Below are 24,818 nucleotides of genomic sequence, written 5' to 3'. Positions count from 1 at the left end.
ATACTGGATTTCCCCGACCAGACTGATGTGCCTTGAGGGCAAGAGCCAAACGTCCTTCAATTTCATATCTCTACTGCCCAGAATAATTATCTGGCATATATAATATATTCAGTAAATGTTGTATAAATGAATGAATGGTTTAGTATATGCTCCAGGTATGCAAGAGGCTGACTAAGAAAGGTGCCCTTATTAAACTGAGGTCTGGCCTCTCTTCTCATAGATATATCAGATATAGGACAGCCCAATGTTTACCAAGGTCTGTTTTTCAAAATATTCATAGGTATAACAACGAAAAATCAGTTCTTGGTACTATCATTTCAGAGATATGCTCCAGCTCCTTTTCCACCAGAACTCACCTCATAAGCAGAAGGATGACTGTTAGCTCTCCATCTTTCTTTTGCCAGAGCCAAGAGAAAGGGGTGATATTTTCAGGCTGGATGACTATAGGCCAATGTTGAATCAAAAGTGATGCCAAAATCTTCTCACTTGCTAAGCTCTGCTCTTCTTGGTCACTGGGTGGAACCTAGATGTAGGAATGTCATCAAAAGGAAAGGAAAAAAAGGATTATTTACATGTTAAAATGAAAATCCCAGGAAAGATATGAAATAGCAATCTCTCTGGACTACAGAAAAAGGGAAAACCCAATTCTCATTCCATTTTAGAAAAAGAGGATACAGACGGCCTTTCCTACAAAAGCAATAGCATGCAGCAACTTTCTTTTTTTTTTTTTTTTTTTCTGACTATGCCCACAGCATGCAGAAGTTCCCCAACCAGGGATCAAACCCTCACCACAGCAGTGACAATGCTGGATCGTTAACCCACTGCACCACAAGGGAACTCCTCAAAAGCATGCAACTTTAAAGACTGTATCAATACAGTCAGTAACAAAGAGGTTAAAGAATCTTCAAAGAAGAAAGAACCTTCTTTAAGAAGAACTTCAAATGAGGCACTTTGCCACTATTTTCTTTAGCATTTAAGCACTTAAAACCACATCTTTCACTGTTACTCTCCCTGATCAGCAGAAACGCTGCCTCCTCTTACCCATTCTTCTCCATCCGGATCTCATGCTCCATCTCCCATCACTCCTGTGACCTCCTCTTTGCTTTGTGAATCATGTACCTACATCCAGACCTGTCTCTCTCCAGTAGGATATCCAGGGCCTGCTGCTCAGGGCCCGCCTCCTCAAAGGAACCAAATCCCTGTGGGCACCCATCAAAATAATTGCCTTTTCCCAGTGACTGACATTTTGAGGCAAGGGGCAGGAGCTGTTCTGCATTTTTTGTCCATCGGCACCATGGCTTTAGAGACCAGTGAAGTTCAACGGCTCCACTCTGCATTTCAGGTTACTGGCCTGCAAGAAATGCATAGAGAAAAAAGAGAGAGTCTGTGAATGGAAGCAGTACCACATCAACAAAAATCACAAAAAACCGAGCAGCCTGATGGGGAAAGAAATTGTCAAACAGGAAGGAAATTAAAGCCCTCATCAGAGTTTTAGAAATCGTGAGGAAATTTAGCGTTCCGGTTAAGAGCACCACCCCGTTTGGGCTTCCTAGCCTCACCTTGCAACTATGGGTAAGTTTTCTTAGCGTATCTAGGCTTCAAGTTGCCTATCTAAAACTTGGGACAGTGATAGTACCTACCTCATCGGATTGCTGGAGAATTAAATGAATTAAAACATTTAATGCACTTAGGACAAGGCCTGATCCAGAATAAGCGCCATATTCATCAGACTGCCAAATAAAAATGTTAAGTTGTAATCTTTTAAAGGATGCCTAAAGAAGGAGGAGCAAAGGGAGGAGAGAAAACTAGAAGAGGCAAAGATAAAATATGCTTCAGCAGGCGGGCCCTCCTGACTCCCAACCCATCACATCTCCAGCCACAGGCCCCGCCCCGTCCCCCGCCCCAGAAGGCCGGCTGAGGGGCTCGCGTCAGAACCCCGGACGCGGCCTCACACACCTGCCCCACGACCCCCGCTTCTCCGCCCACCTTGCGGGTCCTGTCTTCCCCCCGGTAGGGCCCCAAGGAGCTCGAAGGTCTCCTCAAGTGAAGTCGAAAAAAATCCCACCCGCGCCTCAGAGAAGAGGGGCTGAGCCGCGAAGTGCCAGGCGCGCCTTTCTGTTCCGCGGTCTCCATGGTAACGCGCGGCCCGCCCTTCTAGGACCCGCGGAGGACTCTTCTCTTTTGTCCAGCGCTACAAACCCTGAGAAGCTGGACCGCTCGCATCCCTGCTTGCTTGCTGGGAACTGCTGCCACGTTGAGAACAGATGAGCTTGAATGTGAAATTCATCTTCATCGTATGAAGAGGGAAAACAACGAAAGAAAATGGAAGCACGAGTTAATCAGAATTACTCGAATGTAAGCTCCACCGGGCAGGGATCTTTCATTCTTGTGTTCCCTCATGTATCCCAAGCTCTTGGAACAGTTGCTAAAGAAATTCTTGTTAAATGAATGAACGGAAATGGTTCTGGAAAAAAGTTGCCTCAAAGCATCCTTGACTAAAATCAGTGTTTGCCTCTTATCAGCAACTGTATTTAAGAGAGCTGTATGTCACATGCATTTCAACACGTTACAATTTTTAGGATTATGAAAACCCACAACTATACTTTAAAAGTATTGTATGTTGTATTTTCAAGAATATTATAGTTCTAATATGTGATATTTTCTGTGTTATGTTTTCATTATATTTCGGGATAATGATTAGCAACAGAAACTTGAATGGAAAATATACAACATATGTAAGTTAAACACAAAAGATGTATTTAAAATTTGAGGAAGTAGCAAATATTACAAAGTAGGGGAAATTATACTCTCTTACATTCGAATATGAACTTGCTAGCATAATGTAATGGGATAGTATCTTTTTAGAAGGAAAAACTCTAAGAAAATTAATTCAGAAAGACAGCCCATATAAACAAAATGAAACCCATAAAATCAAAGACAAAAAACAAATACTTGCTAAAGTTCTGAGCTGAACTGGAAAAACAATCAGAATAATGAACGAAAGTGTTGGAAAGAAAAAGAAAAATATCTGTGACAGATAAGATGCATGTGCTAAGGATATATGTTTCATTAAGCATAAACCTCAAAACTATGAAGTTGAGTACATATAAAGTATATAATAACCCCTATGAAACATTCTTGCCAAAAATGTTGAACCTAAATCAAATCAAGCCTTTCAAACTTAAATATGCACAGAGTGACACTATTTGCAAAAAAATTAGTAAAACATATAAATTATACTATGTTTATGGCTTCCCACATATGTACTCAAAATATATAAACATGCATTGCTCTAATAACATCAATAACAAGATGGTAGTTAACCTGAGAAGGAAGAAGAGACAAATTGGAGGGGAGTGGACAAGAGGATATAATTGTATCTCTAATTTTTATATCTTAAGTAGATGTTGTTTCTTATAGTATTGTTTTGTATGTCTGAAATATTTGCTATTTTTTTAAAAGCCCCTGGAAATTAATTTGGCAATTTTAACAAACAGCAGAGGGGCCATAGAATTACTTAACACCAATCAGACTTCTGTTTCTCTGTCAAGGATCATGACCTTCAAATTGGGAATGGTAGGACAAATATTAATATGAAGAATAAATTAAATTCCAGGACATACAAGGAAACAGTAAAAGAATAACTACTTGCCTTAAATGAGTGCAAGCCTTCACACCCAAATAAAATCTTTTGCAGGACTCTGAATGTCAGGCAAATTAGCTACAAGGCCCCTGAAGATCCTTAGACTGGCAAATATCCAAATTTTCAAAAAGTAAGAAAGATGAACTATGGAATTAGCAGGCTAAAAACTTCATGGATCCCTGGCAGAATTCCAGCATTAATTATTTTAGATTATAGGAGATTTTAGGAGATCGGGGTTAACCAAGAATAATGTAAATAAATTATATCTCAATTGGACTAGATTGTTAAAGTGGTTTACTAAAGGTCGGCTATGGGAGTAAAGTAGCTTCATATCAGCAAAAGCTGTAGCAAAGTCTCTCAGAAAGGTCCCCTGTGAGTGCGTGTGAACTAGACACTAGTGCTGTTAAGTAGAGTGGTATTAGGAAGAAAGACTGTATCTATTCAGTCTGGAGAGTGGGGGACCATGCATAGCAGCTTTCCTGCAGCCTCTTGCTCAGTGCCTTTGTGCAGTATTCACCAAACTCCTTTTCAGAATTAGTGACTTAGGGGTCAGGCTAATCAAAACCCAATTTTCAATTGACACAACATTGTAAATCAGCTATAATTTTTAAAAAATTTTTAAAAAACCAATTTCCTCTCATGGGAAAGGATCTATTTTTATTAAATTGGAGGGTTGAAGGAATTTTTTTTATCATGATCATTATTTGGCAGTTATTATGAGCCAGGCACTTTCACATACAATATGTTGTATTTTCATCCTCACAGTGAGCTGTGATGGAAGGATTGGATTTATTGTTACTATTTTACAAATGCAACAATTGAAATACAAAGGAGTTAAATGACTTGCCAAAAATATTAAGATAATGAGTGGCAGAGCCAGGAATCAGGTCTTCAAAACATAAGATTGATAAACTTTCATAATATCATTTTATAATTAATGTGGGTCAAGTGCTTTCCAACTGCTTTTGTTTGAGGGGAGAGGGGTTGTTTTGTTTTGCTTTTAATTTTATTGAAGTGTAGTTGATTTACACGGTTGTGTTAATTTCTGCTGTACAACAAAGTTATTCAGTTATACATACACATTCTTTTTCAGATTCTTTTCCCATGTAGGGGGATAATTTCAAATTTTGATTTTCTTTCCTTGCCTAACATTTTTTTTACCATAATACTTGAAGGTGGTTTCTATAGACCAACCTGATTTTTTTTAATTTTTTATTGTAGTTGATTTAACAATGTTCTGTCAATCTCTGCTGTAGAGCAAAGTGACCCGGTTATACATATATATACATCATTTTTCTCACATTATTAACCTCTTGTTTTTGAATGAATAGGGGCCCTGATGGGGCTGGAGAGAAAGCTTTTTATCAAGGTAACCCAGGTATGAGATCCAATTCTCTGGAATCATTCATTTCTCTTCTACTTTTATCCTCCTTTGTAGTTTTAGGCAAATTTTAATCTCTTGGGCCTCAGTTTTCTCAGATATGAGAAAACAGCAGTATCTTTCAGGCTTGCAATTCTATTATTCTAATCATTAAATCTGATACCAGGTGATGTGTTTAATGATTTCTGTATATTGTCTAATTTAATCCTCATAACAGCTCTTAAAATTAAGTATTCACTCAGGCCCATTTTGCAGTTGGGGAAACTGGGGCATGATGTAAAATTTGACTAGGGTCTCACAGACACAAGTACCAAGTGGTTTAGCCTGGATTCAATCCCATAATTAAGTTAATTTTATTTCATTTTGATAAGCTACAAGAGAAGTTAGAACCATTCACAAAAATATACAATCACTCTTCACACTGAAAGAACCAAGACTCCTTGGAGAAATGGCTGATTCCAGGAATGGAGCAGGCAATAAACAAAATAAGCATAAAATATCTCATCCTGCCAGAAAGCAAAAAGAACTATCAAAGACTCTTTGAAAAGAGTCAAAAAGGACACAGGAGAGAAAATAAAGGGATTCCCACTGGCCAAAGATGGAATCATTTGAACATCAAAAAGAAAAAATGACTGCAATTAAGACTCTTTGAATATTTTTTTGAATTCATGAGTTATACTCAAAAAGAGGAAAAAAGTTATCAATTGCCACATAGCAAATTACCCCAAAATTTAGAATCAGATATCCAATATTTATTATCTCACAAAGTTTCTATAGGTAGGAATACAGGAGCAGCTTATAGGTTGGCTCTGGTTCTGTCTTAAGGTTGTAGCCAAGATGTTGATCCAGGCTATATCTGAAGATTTGACAGGAATCTAACAGATCCACTGCTAAACTCACTCCATGACTACTGGAGAGAAGCTTTAGTCCTTCACCAACTGGTTCTCTCTTTACAACATGGCAACTGGCTCCCCCAAGAATCAGTGATCTGAGGGAGAGGGAGAGAAAGAGACACTAAGATGGAAGCCACAGTTTTTTTTATAACCTAACATTAAAAGTAACATCATTTCTGTCATACTCATTTTGTCACACAAACCAACCGTGGTACAATGTGGGAAGGAGCTACACAAGGTTAAGAATACTGGAAGGCTGTGCTCATTGATGGCCATTTTGAAGAATGGCTAACACATCAGTTGCAATTCTTTACCCTGATTACTGGTAAATCGAAAAGCAAACATTTCTTCTGTCTTTCCTGTATGACCTACATTTCAGGATAACCAAATAGCCCTGAATTGATAGGTTAATGAGATAACCTCTTTTCAAAGGAATTGGACCTTGTAAATGTGAAAAAAAAAAAAAACTAGTGAATTAGAAAATCGCATTTTTCACAATGAAATGGTTGATTCAGGCAAAGATCATCAGTGGGTGAAACCACCAGATAAGAAGTCGACGAGGAACTTTACATGGAGGGATCCAGCTGTCAAGTGCTGAATTCATTGATCAATCTTAGCATCATGAGTGAAATAATCAGATATAATATGCCTCCTGATATCAAGCAAAAAGTACATAGCACCGACTAAGAAGAGTTTACTTATAAAGGTGAATGAAACTCTAGTCAAACTTTTAGAGTTAACATCTAGTTAACAAGAAATACAAGGCTAAAGAAACAATGAGGATACAAATAGACAAAGCCAGCATGTGGAATGTTAAGGACAAATGACCCAATTTGTTCAATGGAGGGAAAAGTGAAAGATGGAAGGGAGAACTAGATCCAAATTAAAAGACAATTAAGAGAAATAACCAAATAAAGCATGTAGATTTTAGGAGTTCATGTTGTGGCTCAGTGGTAATGAACCCGACTAATATCCATGAAGACATGGTTTGATCCCTGGCCTCACTCAGTGGGTTAAGGATCTGGCATTTCGGTGAGCTGTGGTGTAGGTCACAGACAGCTCCAATTAGACCTCTAGCCTGGGAACTTCCATATGCCACAGGTGCTGCCCTAAAAAGAAAAAAAAAAAAAAAAAAAAAAAAAAAAAAAAAAAAAAAGGAAGCATGTAGATTTTAGATCTTGATTCAAAAAAGCAGCATATTTTATATATTTGGTAAAGTTTAATATGGACTCAGTATCAGATGGTAACCAGGAATTATTTTAATTTTGTTAGGTGGGATAATAACATTGCAGTTCTGTTTTAAGAGGTGCATTCTGAAGAGCATAAAACTGAAATAACGTTTAAATTTTTGCTGTAAAATATTTCAGCAAGAAAAATGGAAGAGACAGATGAAACGAGTGTGGCAGAATCTTATTTTTAGGTCTGAGTGATGAGTATATAGGGGTTCATTTTACTCTTCTCATCCTTTGTATAGGCTTAAGTTTTTCATAATGAAGTTTTTAATTTTTGGAACAAAGCATTCAATATTTGTGTTCTTAGTTAATATTTAAAAGTAACCTTTCCATATATTTACATCACAAATTTCTAGCTGTTCCAATCTAGACATCCTTCCAAGGCCTTAGCAGTCGGTATGATAACTGTGACTCTTCTTCACCCTTACAGATCCGCGCAAACTCTTGAAAGGCTTAAGCCAGAGGACCCTGCGGGAAATTTCTAGGGAACCCCTCGACCAGAGAGTGGAGTGTTTCCTAGAAAGTCACCGGAAATGATTATTGAAGGACTAGGAAGTGGAGCAAGTCTAAATGTCTCTCTTTTCTCGTTTCTAGGGGAGAATATCGGAAGGAAGGTCTGTGCCCATAGCCAGCGTGGGACGGGACTTCAGCCGAGGGACTCCCACGCTGCCACTGGGGTCTCTGAACCCACCGACGGGCGGCAGGGAAGAACCCAGCTCAGCCACCTGCTCCGCCTAATACAGCCCTTCCCAGGGGCCGGGACGGCGGCCGGGAGGGGCGGGGCTTTGGAGCCAGGTCCGCTGGGAGAGGGTCCGCCGTGGGTTCCTGCCCCAGGCTGCGTTTTCCCTCCGGTATTCTTAACTCCCTCCCGCTCTTCTAGCTCTCAGCAGCCCCATACCCTTTTTTCTTTTTTTCCATTAATTTTCCTTCCCAGCATCCATTCCTGCCTGCATTCATTTATCCAATTTCTAGTTGAGCGCCTACTGGTGCTCATGCTGTTTTAGAGGCTGGAATACATCAGGGAACAAAAAAGATGAAAACCCCTACTCTCGAAACGATAGGAGCCTACATTTTAGTGAAAGGGAGAATTATGCATCATATCAGAAAGTGATAATGTACTATAAGGGAAAAAAATAGAGGAAGAAAAAGCAAGGTAAGGCATTTCAGGATTGGAAGGAGAGGGTAGGCTGTAATGTTAAATAGGGCACCTAGAGTAGGTTTCTTTGGGAGGATTACGTACAAGCAAACACTTGAAGAAGTAGGTGAGATTATTCCTCTTGAAGATTGCTTGAGCTGAAGGGAACGCCTGTGCAAGGGCCCTCAAGTGGAAATGTATCTAAAAAGGAAGAGACAGGTCTGTGCAACTAAAAAGAGTAAATAAATGAGGGGGAGAATAGTAGGAGAAGTAATAGCACATCCTATAGACTTGTACGCCACTGTAAGGACTCCAGCTTTTGTTTTGAATGAGCAAGAGTGATGTAATGGGCACGTTCTTTAGGGCCTTGTATGCTACTCATTATTTTGAGTAAGATGGACCCAGTGAGAGGTTTTAAGCAGAGGGAAAAAATGATCCAATTGAAGTTGGATTAATCCAGTTGAAGATGGAGGGCTAATGCAACAGTGGAGAGCAAAACAGACAATGGTGGCTTGGGTTAGGATGGTGACAGTGGAGATGTATTACGTATAATCGTTTTCAGTTTTTCTTCCTATGCTCCCTAGTCATACATAGATACCTCAGATTCTCAGCGATTCCTTCTTTTTGCTTTGATCACTTCTCTTTTCTGTTCCCTTCATCAAATATGCAGGGGGGAAAGGTACAAGATCACCACCAGCTTAGTACTCTTGATGAACCCCGAATCCAGGACCGTATTTGACACATCAAGCTGAAAGCAGCTGCCCTGGGAGTCAGGAGGGGCCCTTTGGCTGGCACCACCACAACTTGTATCCCTAGAAGGAGACTGGCATCCACTGGAGCTACTTCAAAACTGGTTGTCTGGGCAAAGCCAGAACTGACTTTGGGAGCTGGATCCAGCCAGCAGAGAAGAAACCAGAACCATGATAGAAGACTGGAAAAGAAAGCTGAGTAAAAAGATGCAGCAGGTAAGAGGGGGAGGGTCTGCAGTATATCACAAGGAGGAAGAAGCAGTGAGTCTAGGAAAGGAGGAAAGCTGTGAGAGTAGGGGTGGGCCTGAACTGACCTTGTGGAAAGTCTTCTCCTTCCAAATACTATTTTTTCTGGATGATCTGGTGATCATTAAAGCTTTTAAGTTATTGGATAATTGGGTACCATTTCTATTTTTCATAATGTATATCAGGATCTGAGTCCCTGATTTTCTCTCCCCTATTAGTAATTCCAGGAGTTGATTTCCATGGACGAAACTTTATACTTGGTTGCAACTTCCCATATATTTTCCTTCCCTCCATAACCTCCCCAGATTTATTCTGTTCCTTGCAATAGGTCATGGTATCAGATGAGAGTCCTGGACCACTAAGCCAGCTGCTTTGTATCCCTGATAACAAGCTCCTGCAGGAGAGAGGTGAGGCACAGGGTTCTGGGACAGGAGTTGTGGTAGCTGAAAAGGGAGCAGGGACATGGACCAGGTGGGAGATGCTTCCTGGGGCCTGGAAATCTGCTCATTACTGAGTATGTGTAGAAAATCTGGGAGTTCCTTAGTGGCTCAATGGGTTAAGGATCCAGCATTGTCATTGCTGTGGCTCTGGTTACAGCTGTGTTGCAGGTCTGATCCCTGGCCCAGGAACTTCCACAGGCCATGGGCACAGCCAAAAACAAAAACAAAAAAGAAAGAAAATCGGAGTTCCCGTCGTGGCGCAGTGGTTAACGAATCTGACTAGGAACCATGAGGTTGCAGGTTCGGTCCCTGCCCTTGCTCAGTGGGTTAAGGATCCGGCGTTACCGTGAGCTGTGGTGTAGGTTGCAGACGTGGCTTGGATCTCACGTTGCTGTAGCTCTGGCGTAGGCCGGAGGCTACAGCTCCGATCTGACCCCTAGCCTGGGAATCTCCATATGCCGCGGGAGCGGCCCAAGAAATAGCAAAAAGACAAAAAAAAAAAAAAAGAAAAAAAGAAAAGAAAATCCATTATTGTATACTAGGCTTGGATCAGTAGTGAGAGGAACTAAATGATCCTGTTTCTGCCCTCATCTTAAATCAAATTTAGAAAAAAATATTCATAATAAAAGATTCTACAAAACAATTTCTCAAATTCACTTCTATGTACAACTTGATATTTATGATAAATAGTTTATAATATGTATATGTGAACATTTGCCCATATAAAATTTGTGGTAGGAGTTGCATTGTGGCTCAGTGGCTTAAGAACCCAATATAGTGTCCGGGGAGGATGTGGGTTTGATCCCTGGCCTCACTCAGTGGGTCAAGGATCCCCTGTTGCAGCAAGCTGCAGCATAGGTCACAGATGCAGGTCAGATCCTGCCTTGCCATGGCTGTAGCGTAGGCCAGCAGCTCCACCTCTGATTCAACTCCTAGCCTGGGAACTTCCGTATGTGGAAGGTGTGGCTATTAAAAAAAAAAAAAAAAAAAAAACAGCAAGTCTGTGGTACAATTCAGTAAGTCCTACACAACCACAACTTTAGCAACATGTAAAATTTAGTGTATGTGATTTTATTTCTGTGCATCTGTTAACCCTGAGATTTTTAAATTATAGGTAACTGAGAAAGATAAAGCCATAGCAAAAGAAAGAGCTAAGGTTTTGTTGTGAAGCTTCAGGAAATATAAAGAAAGATGGGAAAATATGAAGTTGGGTTTTAAGAATGCTCTTTGGTGGCGTATATGAAGAGAAAGTGGGTAAGGTTTGTGTAGAAGTGACTGATGCAGGTGGGACGCAGGAGATGGTATTTAACAATTCTGGAGTCATAAAATCAGATCCTCAAAGGTACAGACTTTGGACAGAGGACTAGGCACCCGGGCACCCCAAGAGTAAGTTTTTAGTATACATTACTTGCAAGGGGGGGGAATGTATTTCTAAATATATTAGTGGAACTTCCAGAAGAAGAATCCTGAAATTTCTCCTGTATAAGTGATAAAAAATGAAAATTAGCAATATAGAACATATTTATTACAATTTTAGGAGAGGTAGAAAACAATGGATATAGCTTAACTTGGCCATTTTATTTCATTTTTTAATTTTTATTTAAATTTATTTATTTATTTTGCTTTTTAGGGCCAGACCCACGGCATATGGAGGTTCCCAGTTTAGGGGTCTAATCGAAGCTACAGCTGCCAGCCTACACCACAGTCACAGCAATGCAGGATCCAGGCCTTGTCTGCGACCTACATCACAACTCACAGCAACTCCAGATCCTTAACCGACTGAACGAGGCCAGGGATCAAACCCACAACCTCACGGTTCCTAGTCGGGTTTATTTCTGCTGCACCGTGACAGGAACTCCTATTTCATTTTTTTAAATATAAAAGTATATACTTTTTTAAAAAACTTTTTATATAATGATTTTTTTCCATTATAACTGGCTTACAAAAAATATATACATTTTTATGGTTCACATCTGACCTGAGTATCACAGTCTTCTTTTCCTCAAAAGATCTTGAATTCTCTTCCCATAAGTGATCTTTGGGACTATAAGGTTTCCAGTTACCTAATATAATGTAAATGAATTAATCTCATCTGAGATAATATCTATACACTGCTTTAACAAATAGTTTTGTTATGAACTGATGTTTGTGTCCCCTCAAAATTCCTGTGTTGAAGTCCTAACCCAGCCCCCTCGCCGTGTGATTTAATTTAGAAGTGAGGTCTTTGGGAAATAATCCACTTTATTTTTTGTTTGTTTTTTTTTGCTTTTTAGGGCAGCACCTGAGGCATATGGAAATTTCCAGGTCAAATCGGAGCCATAGCTGCTGGCCTACACCCACCGGCCTAACAATGCCAGATCTGAGCAGCATCTGTGACCTACACCACAGCTCGCGGCAACACTGGATCCTTTAACCCTCTGAGGGAGGCCGGGGATTGAACCCATATCCTCATGGATCCTAGTGGGTTTGTTACTGCTGACCCACAAGGGGGACTCCCAGTAAGCTGGTTTAGATGAAGTCATAAGGGTGTACCCCAGTGATGAGATTAGTGTCCTTAGAAGAAGAGACAAGAGCTCTCACTCTCTCCAACATGTGAGCCCAAAGAGAGAAGGCACGCCAGAAAGAGGGCTCTCACCAGAACCTGACCATGATGGCACCCTGATCTTAGACTTCCAGCTTCCAGAACTGTGAGCAATTTCTGGTGTTTAAGCCACCCAAGTCTGAGGTACTTTGTTACAGTGGCATGAGCTGACTAAGATAGTTTCATGTTGTTTGAGAATGTAGCCTGTCTCCCAAGTTCATTTTTAACTTGAGGGCAGAAACTGACTTTCAAATTCTGAAGCTAAAAAATAAAGTTTAAGGATCACTATGGCAGTCACCAGGAATCAGGAAGAGGGAAAAACAGAAAATTGTTGTTTATTGGATATAGAGTTTCAGTTTTGGAAGATGAAAAAGTTCTAGAGATCCATTATACAACATTGCGAGTATTTTTAATACTATTGAACTATACACTTAAAAATGATTAAGATGGTAAAATTCATATTATGTATTTTTAATCACAGTTAAAAACAGTTTTTAATGTGATGAACACTTATAGAAAAAAAAATAGCCACTATGAGGTGACAAAACTTTCCTGGACAAAATGACTTTTCACATTCAGTTACAGGAAGCCAGGTTATCACATAAGCTAGGAGTCAGTGATTTGAGCCTTCGGGGAGAGGGTAAGTTATTCTAGGATAAAGAGAGACTAGAAAAAAAAATTTGTAGTAGCTGAAAGAAAGGAAGAATGTACCTACAGTTGGCTTGGCTGCTAGCCAAGGCCTGACACTCAAAACCAGAAAAAGACCAGAGGAACAATGGAGAAGGAGGACCCTGTTGGACAGTAGACTCAGTCTCTAGGTTAGAGCTTCCCAAGCTTCTACATTTGGGGCAGAAAGGGTGAAAGCAGAAGGTTTCGTTAACAGCGTGCTGAAATGACTCTTGGCTTATTTCTTTTCTCTCAGCTCCACTGTCTCCTCAGTATCCTGCCTTTGCCAAAGATGGAAGCCAAGGAACCCTGCCGGGAGCAAATATCACACTGATGAGCCAGGCCCAAGTGAGCCGAGGCCCCCTCCTTTATCCTGAAAATACCTCACTGCCTCCTAAGTGCAGCCTTATTTTCACTGCACCTCCTGGCTATGTAACTCCCAAATCCAGATATTCCCTCTCAAAGGGACATTGTGTGGGATAACAACAAACCATTTGTGGATTGTTTCCTCTCGGTTTTTTTTTGTTTGTTTGTTTGTTTGTTTGTTTGTTTGTTTTGCTATTGAAAGTCTTTGCTTCCCAAAAATACACCAAGCATTAACAGCCTTTCACTTGTGTAAACCTTCTCCCTACAAATTCCTTCTTCTGCCTCTGTTTCCTGAGGGAAATACAGAGTTTTCTCCAGGACAGCAGGAACATATTGTTTCAGGAGTCCCTGACATTTGAGGATGTGGCTGTGAACTTCAGCTTTGGGGAATGGCAGTGTCTGACCCACATTCAGAAGCGCCTCTATAAAGACGTGATGTTGGAAAATTACAGGAACATGGTATCACTTGGTAAGGACTTTTCGTGCACTTGGCTTAGTACTTTCTCCCTTACTTTTTCTTATTTTTGCTTTATTTGTTGATACATGTGGGGTCTCATATTGAAAATCAGAGCCCTCCTTCTTTGTCATCAGGATCTTTCCCCCAGATTAGTTTTGAGTTGCTTCTGCTATGTAGCAAGAAAATTTCTGGCTAACTTCATTGCTATTTTCTGATTCTTTGGAATGAAATTCTGCTGGGTGAAAAGGAGACACTTAGCTTCTGTTCTCCCTGGATTTTTGCCTCCACAAGCCTCTCATTTTCCATCTGATGCTCTGTATTCTGCTCCTAGTCATGAACTCTTTCCTAGCAGCCAAAAACAGATTCGTCTCCATCTGCAGACTCATCCTCCTAAAAAGAACAGGGGAAATACAACCATTTCCCAGAATCTCCTTCTTTGCCCTTCTGAATGTGAGTTTTATGGAAAAAAAGAATCCCTACACCTGTCTGAAAAAAAATCCCTATACCATACCCCTGAATAGCCCTTTTTCTCTACCCAAATGGACACTTCTTTCCCATTTCTATATGCAAACAGAGGGATCAAGGTAAGTGTTAGGACAGTTTTGTGTTGCCCTACACGCCATCTTATTCCTTCTCTATAACCAGGATTTCCATTTCCTAAACCTTCTTTGATCTCCCATCTGGAGCAAGAGACAGAGCCCTGTGTCCAGGATCCACAGGACAGGGAATTCCTGAGCTGCTCTCACCCAGGTGAGTAACAGAGAAGCTTGCAGTCCTTTTCCATGTCCTATATGACAAAATGGTTATAGAAATGTTCTTAGTAGTGAGTCATCTGTCCTCAAGGGCCCAGAAGAAAATCTAGTTAGGTAATCTTAAGGATGAGAAAACAGCAGACTCTTTGGGTCATTATTCTGTCATTATCTAATTGGTTCTTTGCACCTTAATAAGCTTTTTGCAATTTAGTTCTTTAAAAAAGCTCAGGAGTTTCTGTTGTGGTGCAGTGGAAGCGAATCCCACTAGGAACCATGAGGTTGCAGGTTCAATCCCTGGCTTCGCTCAGTGGGTTCAGGATCTGGCTTTGCCGTGAGCTGTGGTGTAGGTCAAAGATGCGGCTCGGGTCTGGCATTGCTGTGGCTCTGGCATAGGCCGGCGGCTACAGCTCTGATTAGACCCCTAGCCTGGGAACCTCCATATGCCTCAGGTGTGGCCCTGAAAAAGACAAAAAGACAAAAAATAAAAATAAAAAAATTTAGAAAGCTCAGACAATTCATCTCCACTCTGTGTATCATTTACTCCTGAGCTCAGAAAACACTGTGTATCATTTACTCCTGAGCTCATCTCTCCCCCTAAGGCTGTCTCTTCTTTAAGCTCTCCCTGTTTCTTTATCTGATTCTGCCTCTTTCTCACTTTTCTTTCCATTCCCTATGCTCTTATTTACTCAGTCATGAAATATTACCAGTTCTTGGTTCAAATTATTTTCTGTATTTGTCCTTTAAAAAAAAAAATTGTCTTTGTTTATCGGCCAACTCCACATGACCACCTCTTCCTTACATCTAACAAACATGTATTGAGCAACTCTTACATGCTAGGTACTATACAAAGTACTAGAGATATAAAGTCAGATAAGATATGGGTCCTGACTTTCGGAAGCTTATTTTCTAGTGGGGAAGGCAGGTAAGTAAATGAGTGGTTATACAGGATGGTATGGTGAGAGTTATTGAGATATGAGGTTAGGGCTAAGCACTGGGTATGTACATACACACTAAATCTAACCTGAAGACCAAAAGACAGCAGAAGGAATGACAGTTGAACTAAGTTATATGGAATAAGTGAGGTCCCTTTAGTTGAAGAAGGGGAGAGTCATCCTAGGCAGAGGGGATAACAAGTAGGAAAGTATTGGGGAGTAAGAGAATGTGAACTGTGAATAGTTCATGATGACCAGAGAAAAGGTCTTGGGGTGGCCATTGGGAAAGTAGAGGAGAGGTAGACAAGGACAGGATCCTGATTGAATGAGTTTTTTTATAAACTACAGACTTTGAACTTTATTCTTATAATAACAGCTAAGATTAAGTACTTATTTCAGCATTGCAAGTGCTTTGCATATGTTGACTCTAATTATCACAGATAGTCTAAATCCCATTTTATAGATAAGGCAACTGAAGGCACAGAGAGAAGTTACATCATCCTCCCAAACTTGTCAAAACTAAGATTTAAACCCAAACAGTGAAATGGGGCTCTTAACTGTACACTTCACTTCCTTTCAGTCTGGTTAACTATAGAATACCACTGAAGTGTTATAAGCTGAAGAGTGACATGATTGGATTTGATTTTTAGAGGGAATAATCTGGAAGCAGTATAGAGGATGGATTATAGGGGAGGCGACAAAGATATTTGAGGGAAATTAAAGTTAACTATTGAGAAAGCACTGGCAATAGAAATGAAGAAGGGATAGAGTTAAGAGATTGATTTGGACTCTTTGATTGCCAACAGTAAAAATTAACTCAAACTATCTAAAGCAAAAGAAAGATTATTTATTATTCAGAGTGTATCATGGAACCTAAGGGCAAGTATACATCAAGCTTAAGAAGGGACTGGAATGCCATCAGGCCCCGCCCCCCAGCTGTCTTCTCTGCTCCTCTGAGTCAACTTCATTCTTCTTTCTTAGCAGACTGATCTTCTCTACCTCTCAGTCCTGACGGCAGAGCATCCCCTCCCCTACATGATGTACCACCCCACCTCCACTGGTCCTCAAATTTAAGTGCTCACGCTCTAGCAGTCTTCAGATCCTGCCCTTACCCGCTTCCACATCATGATTCCAAAGTTCATGAAGAGAGAATCTGGCCTTCTTTGGGTCAGGTATTGTCGCAATCTAATCTGCCCTACCCAAATGGACAGAGTTACACCACAGAATTCGGGCTGTCCAGGACACACCCTCTGAGACAAAGCAGACAGATCCTTAAAAGGGGAGTGCACTGGTACTTCAGCACCCCCACTCCAGCTCACTTCACAGGTAGAGTTTGTAAAATGTTAGTATATATGAGAAGAAGCTGAAGATGGATTTCCAGTTTCCTGTCTTAGGTGATTAGATGTATAAAGTTGTCATTCACTAAACTAGGAGATTCTAGAACATGAGTAGATTTGGATGGATTTTTGTAAAGTTTGCTCAGTTTGAAATATCAGAGTACTTTTCAGTATTTCAGCCTATTTTGACTTTTGCCATAATATTAGCAATTTTCCAACTGTGGGAAAGCTTTTTACTCTTCCATCAGTTTACCATTGCTCCACCTCTTCCATCTCATCTATTTCCTTTTCTCTGAACTTCTGACATTTTTGTTTTCTTCTTTAAGTATCAGCTGACAAGACATGGCCTGAGAATAAGAAGGCAAGTTCAGAACAGGAGGTTTCTGAAACTAGAGAACTCTGCTGGATGAAATTTAACAGTCTACCAAAAGTCATTTCCCAGGATCCAGAGGTTGAAAATTTTTGTATAAAAGATGTCAAATTAGAGAATCAATGGGAAATGTCTATGAGGGAGAAACTGAGAGAAGAGAATGAAAGCTGTGAAAAAGTGACCTTTGGGAAAGTAAAGAACCAAAAGGTATTTAGGAGAAACTTCAATCCAAACTCAAAATGTAGTCCATATAGAGTTCTTACAGAACAGAAACTCCATGAATGTGCCATATGTGGCAAAAACTTCATTTGGCATTCTGACCTAATTCTCCATGAGCAAATTCATCCTCATGAGAAACCCTATGTGTGTAATGTGTGTGGGAAAGCATTTAAGACCCCAAATCAGCTTTCTATGCACCAGATAATCCACACAGGGAAGAAACCCTTTGATTGTAGCCAATGTGGGAAGGCCTTTAATAGTAGATCATCTCTTTGCCGACATAAAAAAACCCACAGTGGGGAGAAGCCTTACCAGTGTAGTGACTGTGGGAAGGCCTTCAAGACCAGAAACCGTCTCAGGATGCATCAGATGATCCACACTGGGGAGAAGCCTTATGAATGCAATATCTGTGGGAAGGCCTTTCAGTTTAAGCATTCCCTTATCGTCCATGGCAGAAGCCACACTGGAGAGAAACCCTATGCATGCGAAGAGTGTGGGAAGGCTTTCAGCGGGAGTTCAGACCTCATCAAACACACAAGAATCCACACTGGGGAGCGACCTTATGAGTGCAGTGAGTGTGGGAGGGCCTTCAGCAGGAGCTCAGACCTAAGCAAACACAAAAGAATCCACATTCAGGGGAAACACTATGGGTGCCCTCAGTGTGGGAAAGCCTTCAGCAGCAAGCCAGAGCTCACCAAACATAGAAGAATCCACACTGAAGAGAAGCCTTACAAGTGTAAGGAGTGTGGAAAAGCCTTTCGTCACAACTGTAAACGCAGGGCTCATGAACGAGAACACACTGGGGAGAAGCCCTATGGATGTGGGGATTGTGGGAAAACTTTCCAGGATCGACACTGCCTTACCGTCCATCAAAGAATCCACACTGGAGAGAAACCTTATAAATGTGCTGAGTGTGGTAGAGCTTTCAGTGGGAAATCAAACTTGACCAATCATCAAAGAATCCACACTGGAGAGAAACCTTACAAATGTGAGGTGTGTGGAAAGGCCTTTCATCATAGTTCAGTCCTGAGACAGCACAAAAGAATCCACACTGGCGAGAAGCCATATACCTGCAGTGAGTGTGGCACATCTTTCCGTCAGCGCTCTGCTCTGATTGGACACCAGCGAGTTCACACTGGGGAGAAACCTTATGAATGTGAGGAGTGTGGAAAAGTTTTCAGGGTGAGCTCAAATCTTACTGGACATAAGAAACGAAAACATAGAGTGTGGAAAACCCCTAAACTTGATGAGAGCAGGAAATCCCTCTTTCCAGCAACGGGTTCTCAGACCTTTTATTAGTCAATATTTTGAGCTCCAATACCTGCAAGTAGTGATTCTGGTGTTTACACTTTCTCATTTCTCCATCTACCTCTTAGCCTGTCCCTCTTGTCTCCTGTATTGTTTCTTCCTGGTTCCCTGACCCCCCTACTTGTAAGAACCACCGCCAGGCCTTTGCCTTTGACCTTCCTATTCAGTATTTCTTCAGTGAGCACATTCAGTTCCAAGGCTTTGTCTGTCAATAATAATACTGTAATATCAAATGCTAGTGCTTGCCACATAGTCTTTACAATTTTCACTCAATCCATACAACATCCCTATAAGATGAGAAAACTGAGGCATAAAAAGATTAAGAAACCTGCTAAGAACCACTTAACTAGTAAATTCTTGACAAATGTCTGCTGAATATTCAGACTCACCTGGGCAATTTCCATAATCCTGTACCACACCTCTTGGTTGTAAATCTATACATTTTTTTAATGGATAAACATTGACCATTTTTAGCAAGTTTTGTTTTAACTTACAACCTGAATGCTACCTCTCCGTAAAGGAGCAGAGTTGCTGAGATTCAGTGTAGAGAGGGAGACAGGGCAAGGGCAGACTTTTAAATTACAGATAAATAGTTGTTAGGTATTTTAGCAGTTTACAAACGGCAAGAACATGAAGCCTGCCCCACTGTGTTATAAATACACTAAAAGTTCTTCAGGGTATTGATTTCTTAAATATTTGCTGTATCTATTTGCATGACATATGAAATGTTCTTTCATATAGATTAGTAAATTTACATCTGTCTTTTCAAATCTTTCAGTGTCTCCTCACAACTGTCTTTTCTCTTTCAGATATTATAGTCCTCACTGCAGACAGAATTAAATACCCACATGCAATAAGGCTGTTAAAATAGAAATTGAAAATTGTAGAAGAGGAGGCAACTGTGTGTCAACCTAATTAACATCATGGCCATAATTGAGAGTTATATTTAGTTCTAAGTTCCATGGCTGGTACAGAAAGAGATGAGCAATGGATTACCCAACATTTGTCAAAGGTGTTTTACAAGCTAATTTTTTTTTTTTAATAATAAGTTTGAGAAATGCTCAACTAGGTGGGGTTTGTAATATGCTAATGTCCTTTCTGAATCTTAAGTAAAGGAGCTGTAAGGAGCATTGCTTTCCAAAAGTAATGGATGAAAGAATCCTGTTTGGAGGAGCGCCTTCATGGGCTCTTGTTTCACAGAAAATATTTTGGGAAATGGTTACACATTATCTAATATGGAGAAGGAGTCCAAGATATACAATTTTCTAGTAACATAGTCCAAAGAGAATTACATGTCTTCTTAGATAAAAGGCAGATTCGATTGTTCCTTAGGTTCAGTTTCTACAGAAAATTGCAGCATGTTCTTTCATATGGCCATTTCTTATATAGTTTGTTGAATAAAACCAAGATGAAATCTTTTTGGATATAACTCCAAAATTGTTTCTATGGAGGATGAAACTGTGGATATATGGTTTTCAGATGATATAACGTGACTTGAGGACAGAGTTTAGGATATGTCTAGAAAATTGGCAGTGCTTTTATTTTTTGATTATGAGAACCCCTTATTTGAGCATCGACAGATTTCACCAACACCATCTCCCCCATGCACACACACACACACTACAAGTAGTTGTTCTTTAAAGCTGGATGGCAAAAAGTTTGTCATGTTCTCCTAGAAAATATGAGGTTTTGTTAATTACAACAGTATGTATATGCTTTTATAAAATGTATATACATATTCATAATGTTTATTTTTACCCACAGGCTATGATGTGCATTTAGATTTTGGACTCAAAGCCCTTAGCCCATCTTGAGAACCCTATAGTGCATCCTTTCATGTCAGTTCTTCAGTCAGTCTTTTAACAGAATCTGGCAGGTTTTCAGTTCCAATTTAAATTGTGAACAGGAGTTCCCATTGTGGCGCAGTGGTTAACAAATCCAACTAGGAACCATGACGTTTCGGGTTCGGTCCCTGCCCTTTCTCAGTGGGTTAACGATCTGGCGTTGCCATGAGCTGTGGTGTAGGTTCCAGAGCGGCTCGGATCCCGCTTTGCTGTGGCTCTGGCGTAGGCCAGTGGCTACAGCTCCGATTCGATCCCTAGCCTGGGAACCTCCATATGCCGCGGGAGTGGCCCAAGAAATAGCAAAAAGACCAAAAATAAAATAAAGTAAAATAAATTGTGAACAATCCTAGAGTGTTGATGTTTTGTGTTACTGATCAGAGAGTCATATTCTTCAGACATCATTTAACTGGATGGGGTGGCATCCTGGCATCCTATTTTGAAAATTAAGAAGTCTCTGTATCAGCCCAAATAGAATACTTCTAGACTTTGTCCTGATCAGTTCATCTTCAGCATGACCACTGCCTCCCTAAAACATTGCTATGATCTTGACACCTGCTTTTTTAAATTTTTAATTAATTTGTTTTTATTAAAGTATAGTTGATTTACAATAGTTGTGTTAGTTTCAGCTGAGCAGCTGCATTTATTTATTTATTTATTTATTCTGACTGCACCTGTGGCATGGGGAACTTCCACAGGCCTGAGAACAAACCCGCACCACAGCAGGACAATGTCAGGTCCTTAACCCACTGTGCCTGCGGACAACTCCTACTGCTGCTTTTAAAACTCCCCCATTGACTCTCAATCCTGCGGTAAGAGACTCCAAATTACTAGCTTGAACTTTAGGACTCTTTTGATATTTCCTGAAAATTTATGATGGACGCTATGGGAAAAAAACACTGAAGAAGTTTCAGATATTTTATATGCAGAAAAAGTCAGTACATGTAAAAGGGATCCTAAGGTGAAATAGACTCTAGCATAGTTATAAGTTTCGTAGGCAGGCATAATGTGGAAGGAATTAAAAGGTCAGATGCATAGGTAAATGATCAAACAAGTTAGTGTTTCTTCGAATTCCCATGTGGCTCAGTGGGTTAAGGGTACAGCATTGTCCCTGCAGTGACCTGGTGTGGGTATGTGGGTATGATCCCCAGCCTATAAACTTCCACGTGCAGCAGGTGTGGCACAAAAAAAAAAAAAAAAAAAAATAGTGTTTCTTGAAACCCTAAGATTCTTGTAGTTCTAATTCTGAAGAGTTATCAGAATAAGAGTCATTGATTTAGTTTTAATTTACCTAGAATAATCACCAAGTAAAACTCATTTTTAAAGACTGATTACATTCTAAATGCAAAGACAGAAAGATTTCACCATGAACATTGATACCATGAAATTGTTTTCACTTTACCTGCACAAAAGAAGAAGAGAATGCCCATTTCATTCAATTTTTAAAAGGATGGTAAGATAAAAAGATTTCAGGATTAAAACCACAAATGTATAGAAATGTTTTTCCAAAGCTTCTACCCATGGATTGCACTTCTGTGCCCTGGTGTAATTGCAGAGCGAGATTAACCCATTGATCTTAAAGTGTCCTTCAAAAATTTCAAGACAAAATCTTCTTTTCCCACCAGGTAAAATACCTGAAATTTCTTCAGTGCATTTTCCCTTTTTTCTTTCTTTCTTTTTTTTTTTTTTTGTCTTTTTGCCCTATTTTTTCTTGGGTCGCTCCTGAGGCACATGGAGGTTTCCAGGCTAGGGGTCGAATCGAAGCTATAGCTGCCAGCCTACGCCAGAGCTACAGCAATGCAGGATCCAAGCCTCATCTGCAACCTACACCACAGCTCACGGCAATGCCAGATCCTTAACCCACCGGGCAAGGCCAGGGATCAGACCCTCAACCTCATGGTTCCTAGTTGGATTCATTAACCACTGCGCCATGACGGGAACTCCCCCAATGTTTATTTTAAATGTTCAGGAAATGTCAAAAAATTCCTGGAACTCAAGTTGGTAATTTGGGGTTTCTTACTGTGGGACTTGAGTCAACTGACAGTTTTTAAGTTGATATCAAGAGCATAGCAGTAGGAAGACAATGACCATATTGAAGATGGGTTGGTGAGGATGGAGTCTAGATGTCTTCGTCTTTCCTTCTGTTCCATTGGTCTCTTGTGTAGCCCTGCACCAGTGCCAAACTGTGTAATTACTATAGCTTTAAAGACTTTGAAAAGGGGCTCTGAGTTCCTCTTGCTCAGTGCTCCTGGCTGCTGGTCAATAAATTTGTTTATTGACTCTGCTGGTCAATAAATCTTGCTTGAGATCTCAAAAAAAATTATGTTAAATTAAATTAAAAAATAAAGTATCTTAACATCTGGTAGAGTAAATCCTACTGCTTTGTTATTATTCTTCAAGATTGACTTGGCTATTCTTGTCTAAGACTATACTTCTTAATGAATTGAAAGACTCAGTGTTATAAAGATGTTAGCTCTCCCCAAAATCGATCTATACATTCACTGCAACCTAAATTAAAAATCCCAAGAGTGCTTTTTTGTGGAAATAGACAAATTAATTCTAAACTTTATATTGAAATACAATATAATTCCTAGCCAAAAAATAACCAAAACTATGAAAAGTAAAATTTTGTCCTTTTACAAGTAAGTTTCGGAAAATATTTGTATGCCCTCGGGTCAAGAAAAGATTTCTCAAGCAAGACACCAAAAAGTTAATTTTGAGGAAAATTTTCTTATAAATTCAGCTAGATTAAAGTGAGGAATTCTTTCATCAAAATCGCCATAAGGAAAGTGAAAATACAACTTTCTCATGAATTGAAAAAAAAGTCACTTGGAACACATATACTTGGAAGATTATGATCTAAATATTTTAGGTTAAATCCCATGGATAGGCTAAATGGTGGCACTTTAAAATGTTTCAACATAATATAAAAACTTGTTTTAGTCGATAAAAGACAACCCAAAAATAGGCAAAAAATATGAAGAAGTATTTCACAGAAAATTAAAAAAACAGTGATGACCAAACAGAAAAACTGTTCGATCTCAGTGATTAAGGAATTTAGACCACATACTGTGGGATAACCACCAGGATGACAAAGATAAGAAAGTTGGCATTCCAAGTTTTGGCTTTATTCTCTTTAAGTCTGGAACTTTATTCAAAGTCTACACGTGCGGAACTAACTTGTCTATTTCATGAACCTCACTACGCTTTGAATTTCCTGAGGGCGGGTACCCCCGTGTTCCTCCCCTCAGTATCCCCTCTGGGTAGGAGGGAGAGGGGGAAGGCTTCCGGGCAGAAACAACTTCTGAACTACCGCCTAGAGAATGAGAAAGAGACACAAAGATCTCTGCTCAGAGCAGAAAGTCCCCACCCCAGGCCACTGAGGTATGGGGTGCAGCTGAACTTGAAAGCGCCCACAGCGGCCAGGGCATCTGGCGCTGGTGGGATGTGTCCAGCAGTTGGGAGACGAGGCGCTAGCGCTTTACAGCAAGACTCTTCTCAGATCTGAATAGCTAGGGTTCCAAACACAACCTCACTATGTTCCAGCCTGCAAGGAGGCTGGAGAAAGAACCGTGACTACTATGAACATAAATTATTTCTTCGAAGGCACGGGCAAGACCTGTACTGAATTACAAAGGTCTTGCCAGGAGTCTGACATCCATTCCTTTGTGATAAGGACTGTGTGCATAAAACCACTGTTTGTATTACTCAGTGCTGCATCCACAGGGCCTAGAATTGTGCCTGGAATATGCGCGCTGCTCGAGTAGATTGAGTTTATTTCCGGTCGAGCATTGTTCTAGGGCAATTACCTGTGGCCTCTGGGCAAACAGGAGTGAAAAGAGAAGATAGGGAATGACTGTAGGCTCTTCACGTTGGGCCTGAAAAAGCCCAATATAAGAAATTGGGGGGAGAAAAATAAGTGTTTTGGCAGCGGTGGGATTCGAACCCACGCCCCCGAAGAGACTGGAGCCTTAATCCAGCGCCTTAGACCGCTCGGCCACGCTACCACTTCCGGGACAGCACGCCTTTGCAATCTTCCTTAAGAGCGAAAATCTCCCTTCTGACTCGTGTTTCCTACCTAGAATCCCCCCCCCCCTTTTTTTTCCGTGTTTCTCATTAATACAACCAAAGAACTTCCGTCTGGTGTTCACCCACCACCCAGCCTGACCCCTGACACCCTGCTTCCCCACAGCTCTGAGTAGAGAGGAAGGAAACCAGCGGATCTGAGGGGCGCGGGAGCCGGGTGGATTTCAAGGCCAACGAGGACGGT

At 40.4% G+C, this 24,818-nt stretch overlaps 1 protein-coding gene, 1 long non-coding RNA gene and 1 other non-coding gene across 10 annotated transcripts in view; 1 reads left to right on the top strand and 2 right to left on the bottom strand.

Moving 5' to 3' along the window:
* The window catches only part of LOC110257996 (uncharacterized), an 819,260-nt gene extending 817,143 nt beyond the window's left edge, over positions 1 to 2,117 (bottom strand). For 3 of the 4 annotated variants that reach the window (XR_014809828.1, XR_014809827.1, XR_014809829.1), the window contains exons 1-3: positions 1,987 to 2,117; positions 1,042 to 1,351; positions 357 to 523 (exon numbers count right to left, since the gene is read on the bottom strand). This is a non-coding gene — a long non-coding RNA (uncharacterized LOC110257996). Of the gene's footprint in view, positions 1 to 356; positions 524 to 1,041; positions 1,352 to 1,640; positions 1,881 to 1,986 lie in introns of those variants that run through there. The other variant, XR_014809830.1, reaches the window with a different exon arrangement.
* A 5,567-nt stretch (positions 2,118 to 7,684) lies between these two features.
* ZNF311 (zinc finger protein 311) lies at positions 7,685 to 20,895 on the top strand. 5 transcript variants are annotated; one of them, XM_084967678.1, is made up of 8 exons: positions 7,685 to 7,763; positions 8,955 to 9,249; positions 9,608 to 9,686; positions 13,223 to 13,314; positions 13,675 to 13,801; positions 14,435 to 14,539; positions 17,137 to 18,581; positions 19,517 to 20,895. In XM_084967678.1, the coding sequence occupies exons 2-8, from the start codon at positions 9,205 to 9,207 to the stop codon at positions 19,523 to 19,525; spliced, it is 1,902 nt and encodes a 633-aa protein (XP_084823804.1). In that variant the 5' UTR covers positions 7,685 to 7,763; positions 8,955 to 9,204; the 3' UTR covers positions 19,526 to 20,895. The 5 variants fall into 5 exon arrangements, with proteins under 5 accessions (XP_084823804.1, XP_084823802.1, XP_084823800.1 ...); XM_084967676.1 differs by having other exon boundaries at positions 7,685 to 8,000; XM_084967674.1 differs by having other exon boundaries at positions 7,685 to 8,302.
* Positions 20,896 to 24,473: 3,578 nt separating this feature from the next.
* On the bottom strand, positions 24,474 to 24,555 carry TRNAL-AAG (transfer RNA leucine (anticodon AAG)). Its single transcript has one exon. It is a non-coding gene; the product is annotated as a tRNA-Leu (tRNA).
* Between the last annotated feature and the right edge of the window lie 263 nt (positions 24,556 to 24,818).

The sequence above is a fragment of the Sus scrofa genome, chromosome 7, assembly GCF_054392235.1.
Source record: "Sus scrofa isolate SSC_HxYL_T2T_F1_AM1 chromosome 7, Sscrofa_HxYL_maternal_Yorkshire_Landrace_v2.0, whole genome shotgun sequence".
Taxonomy (NCBI): Eukaryota; Metazoa; Chordata; class Mammalia; order Artiodactyla; family Suidae; genus Sus; species Sus scrofa.
Note: the sequence above shows the minus strand (reverse complement) of the source record. Positions and strands in the feature narration are given on the sequence as shown.

Excerpts from the sequence above, each read along its gene's own strand:
- ZNF311 (XM_084967678.1), top strand. The coding sequence starts at position 9,205 with ATGATAGAAGACTGGAAAAGAAAGCTGAGTAAAAAGATGCAGCAG. Across the intron at positions 9,687-13,222 it reads CAAGCTCCTGCAGGAGAGAG|CTCCACTGTCTCCTCAGTAT; the intron begins GTGAGGCACAGG and ends CTTTTCTCTCAG. Across the intron at positions 14,540-17,136 it reads CCTGAGCTGCTCTCACCCAG|TATCAGCTGACAAGACATGG; the intron begins GTGAGTAACAGA and ends TTCTTCTTTAAG.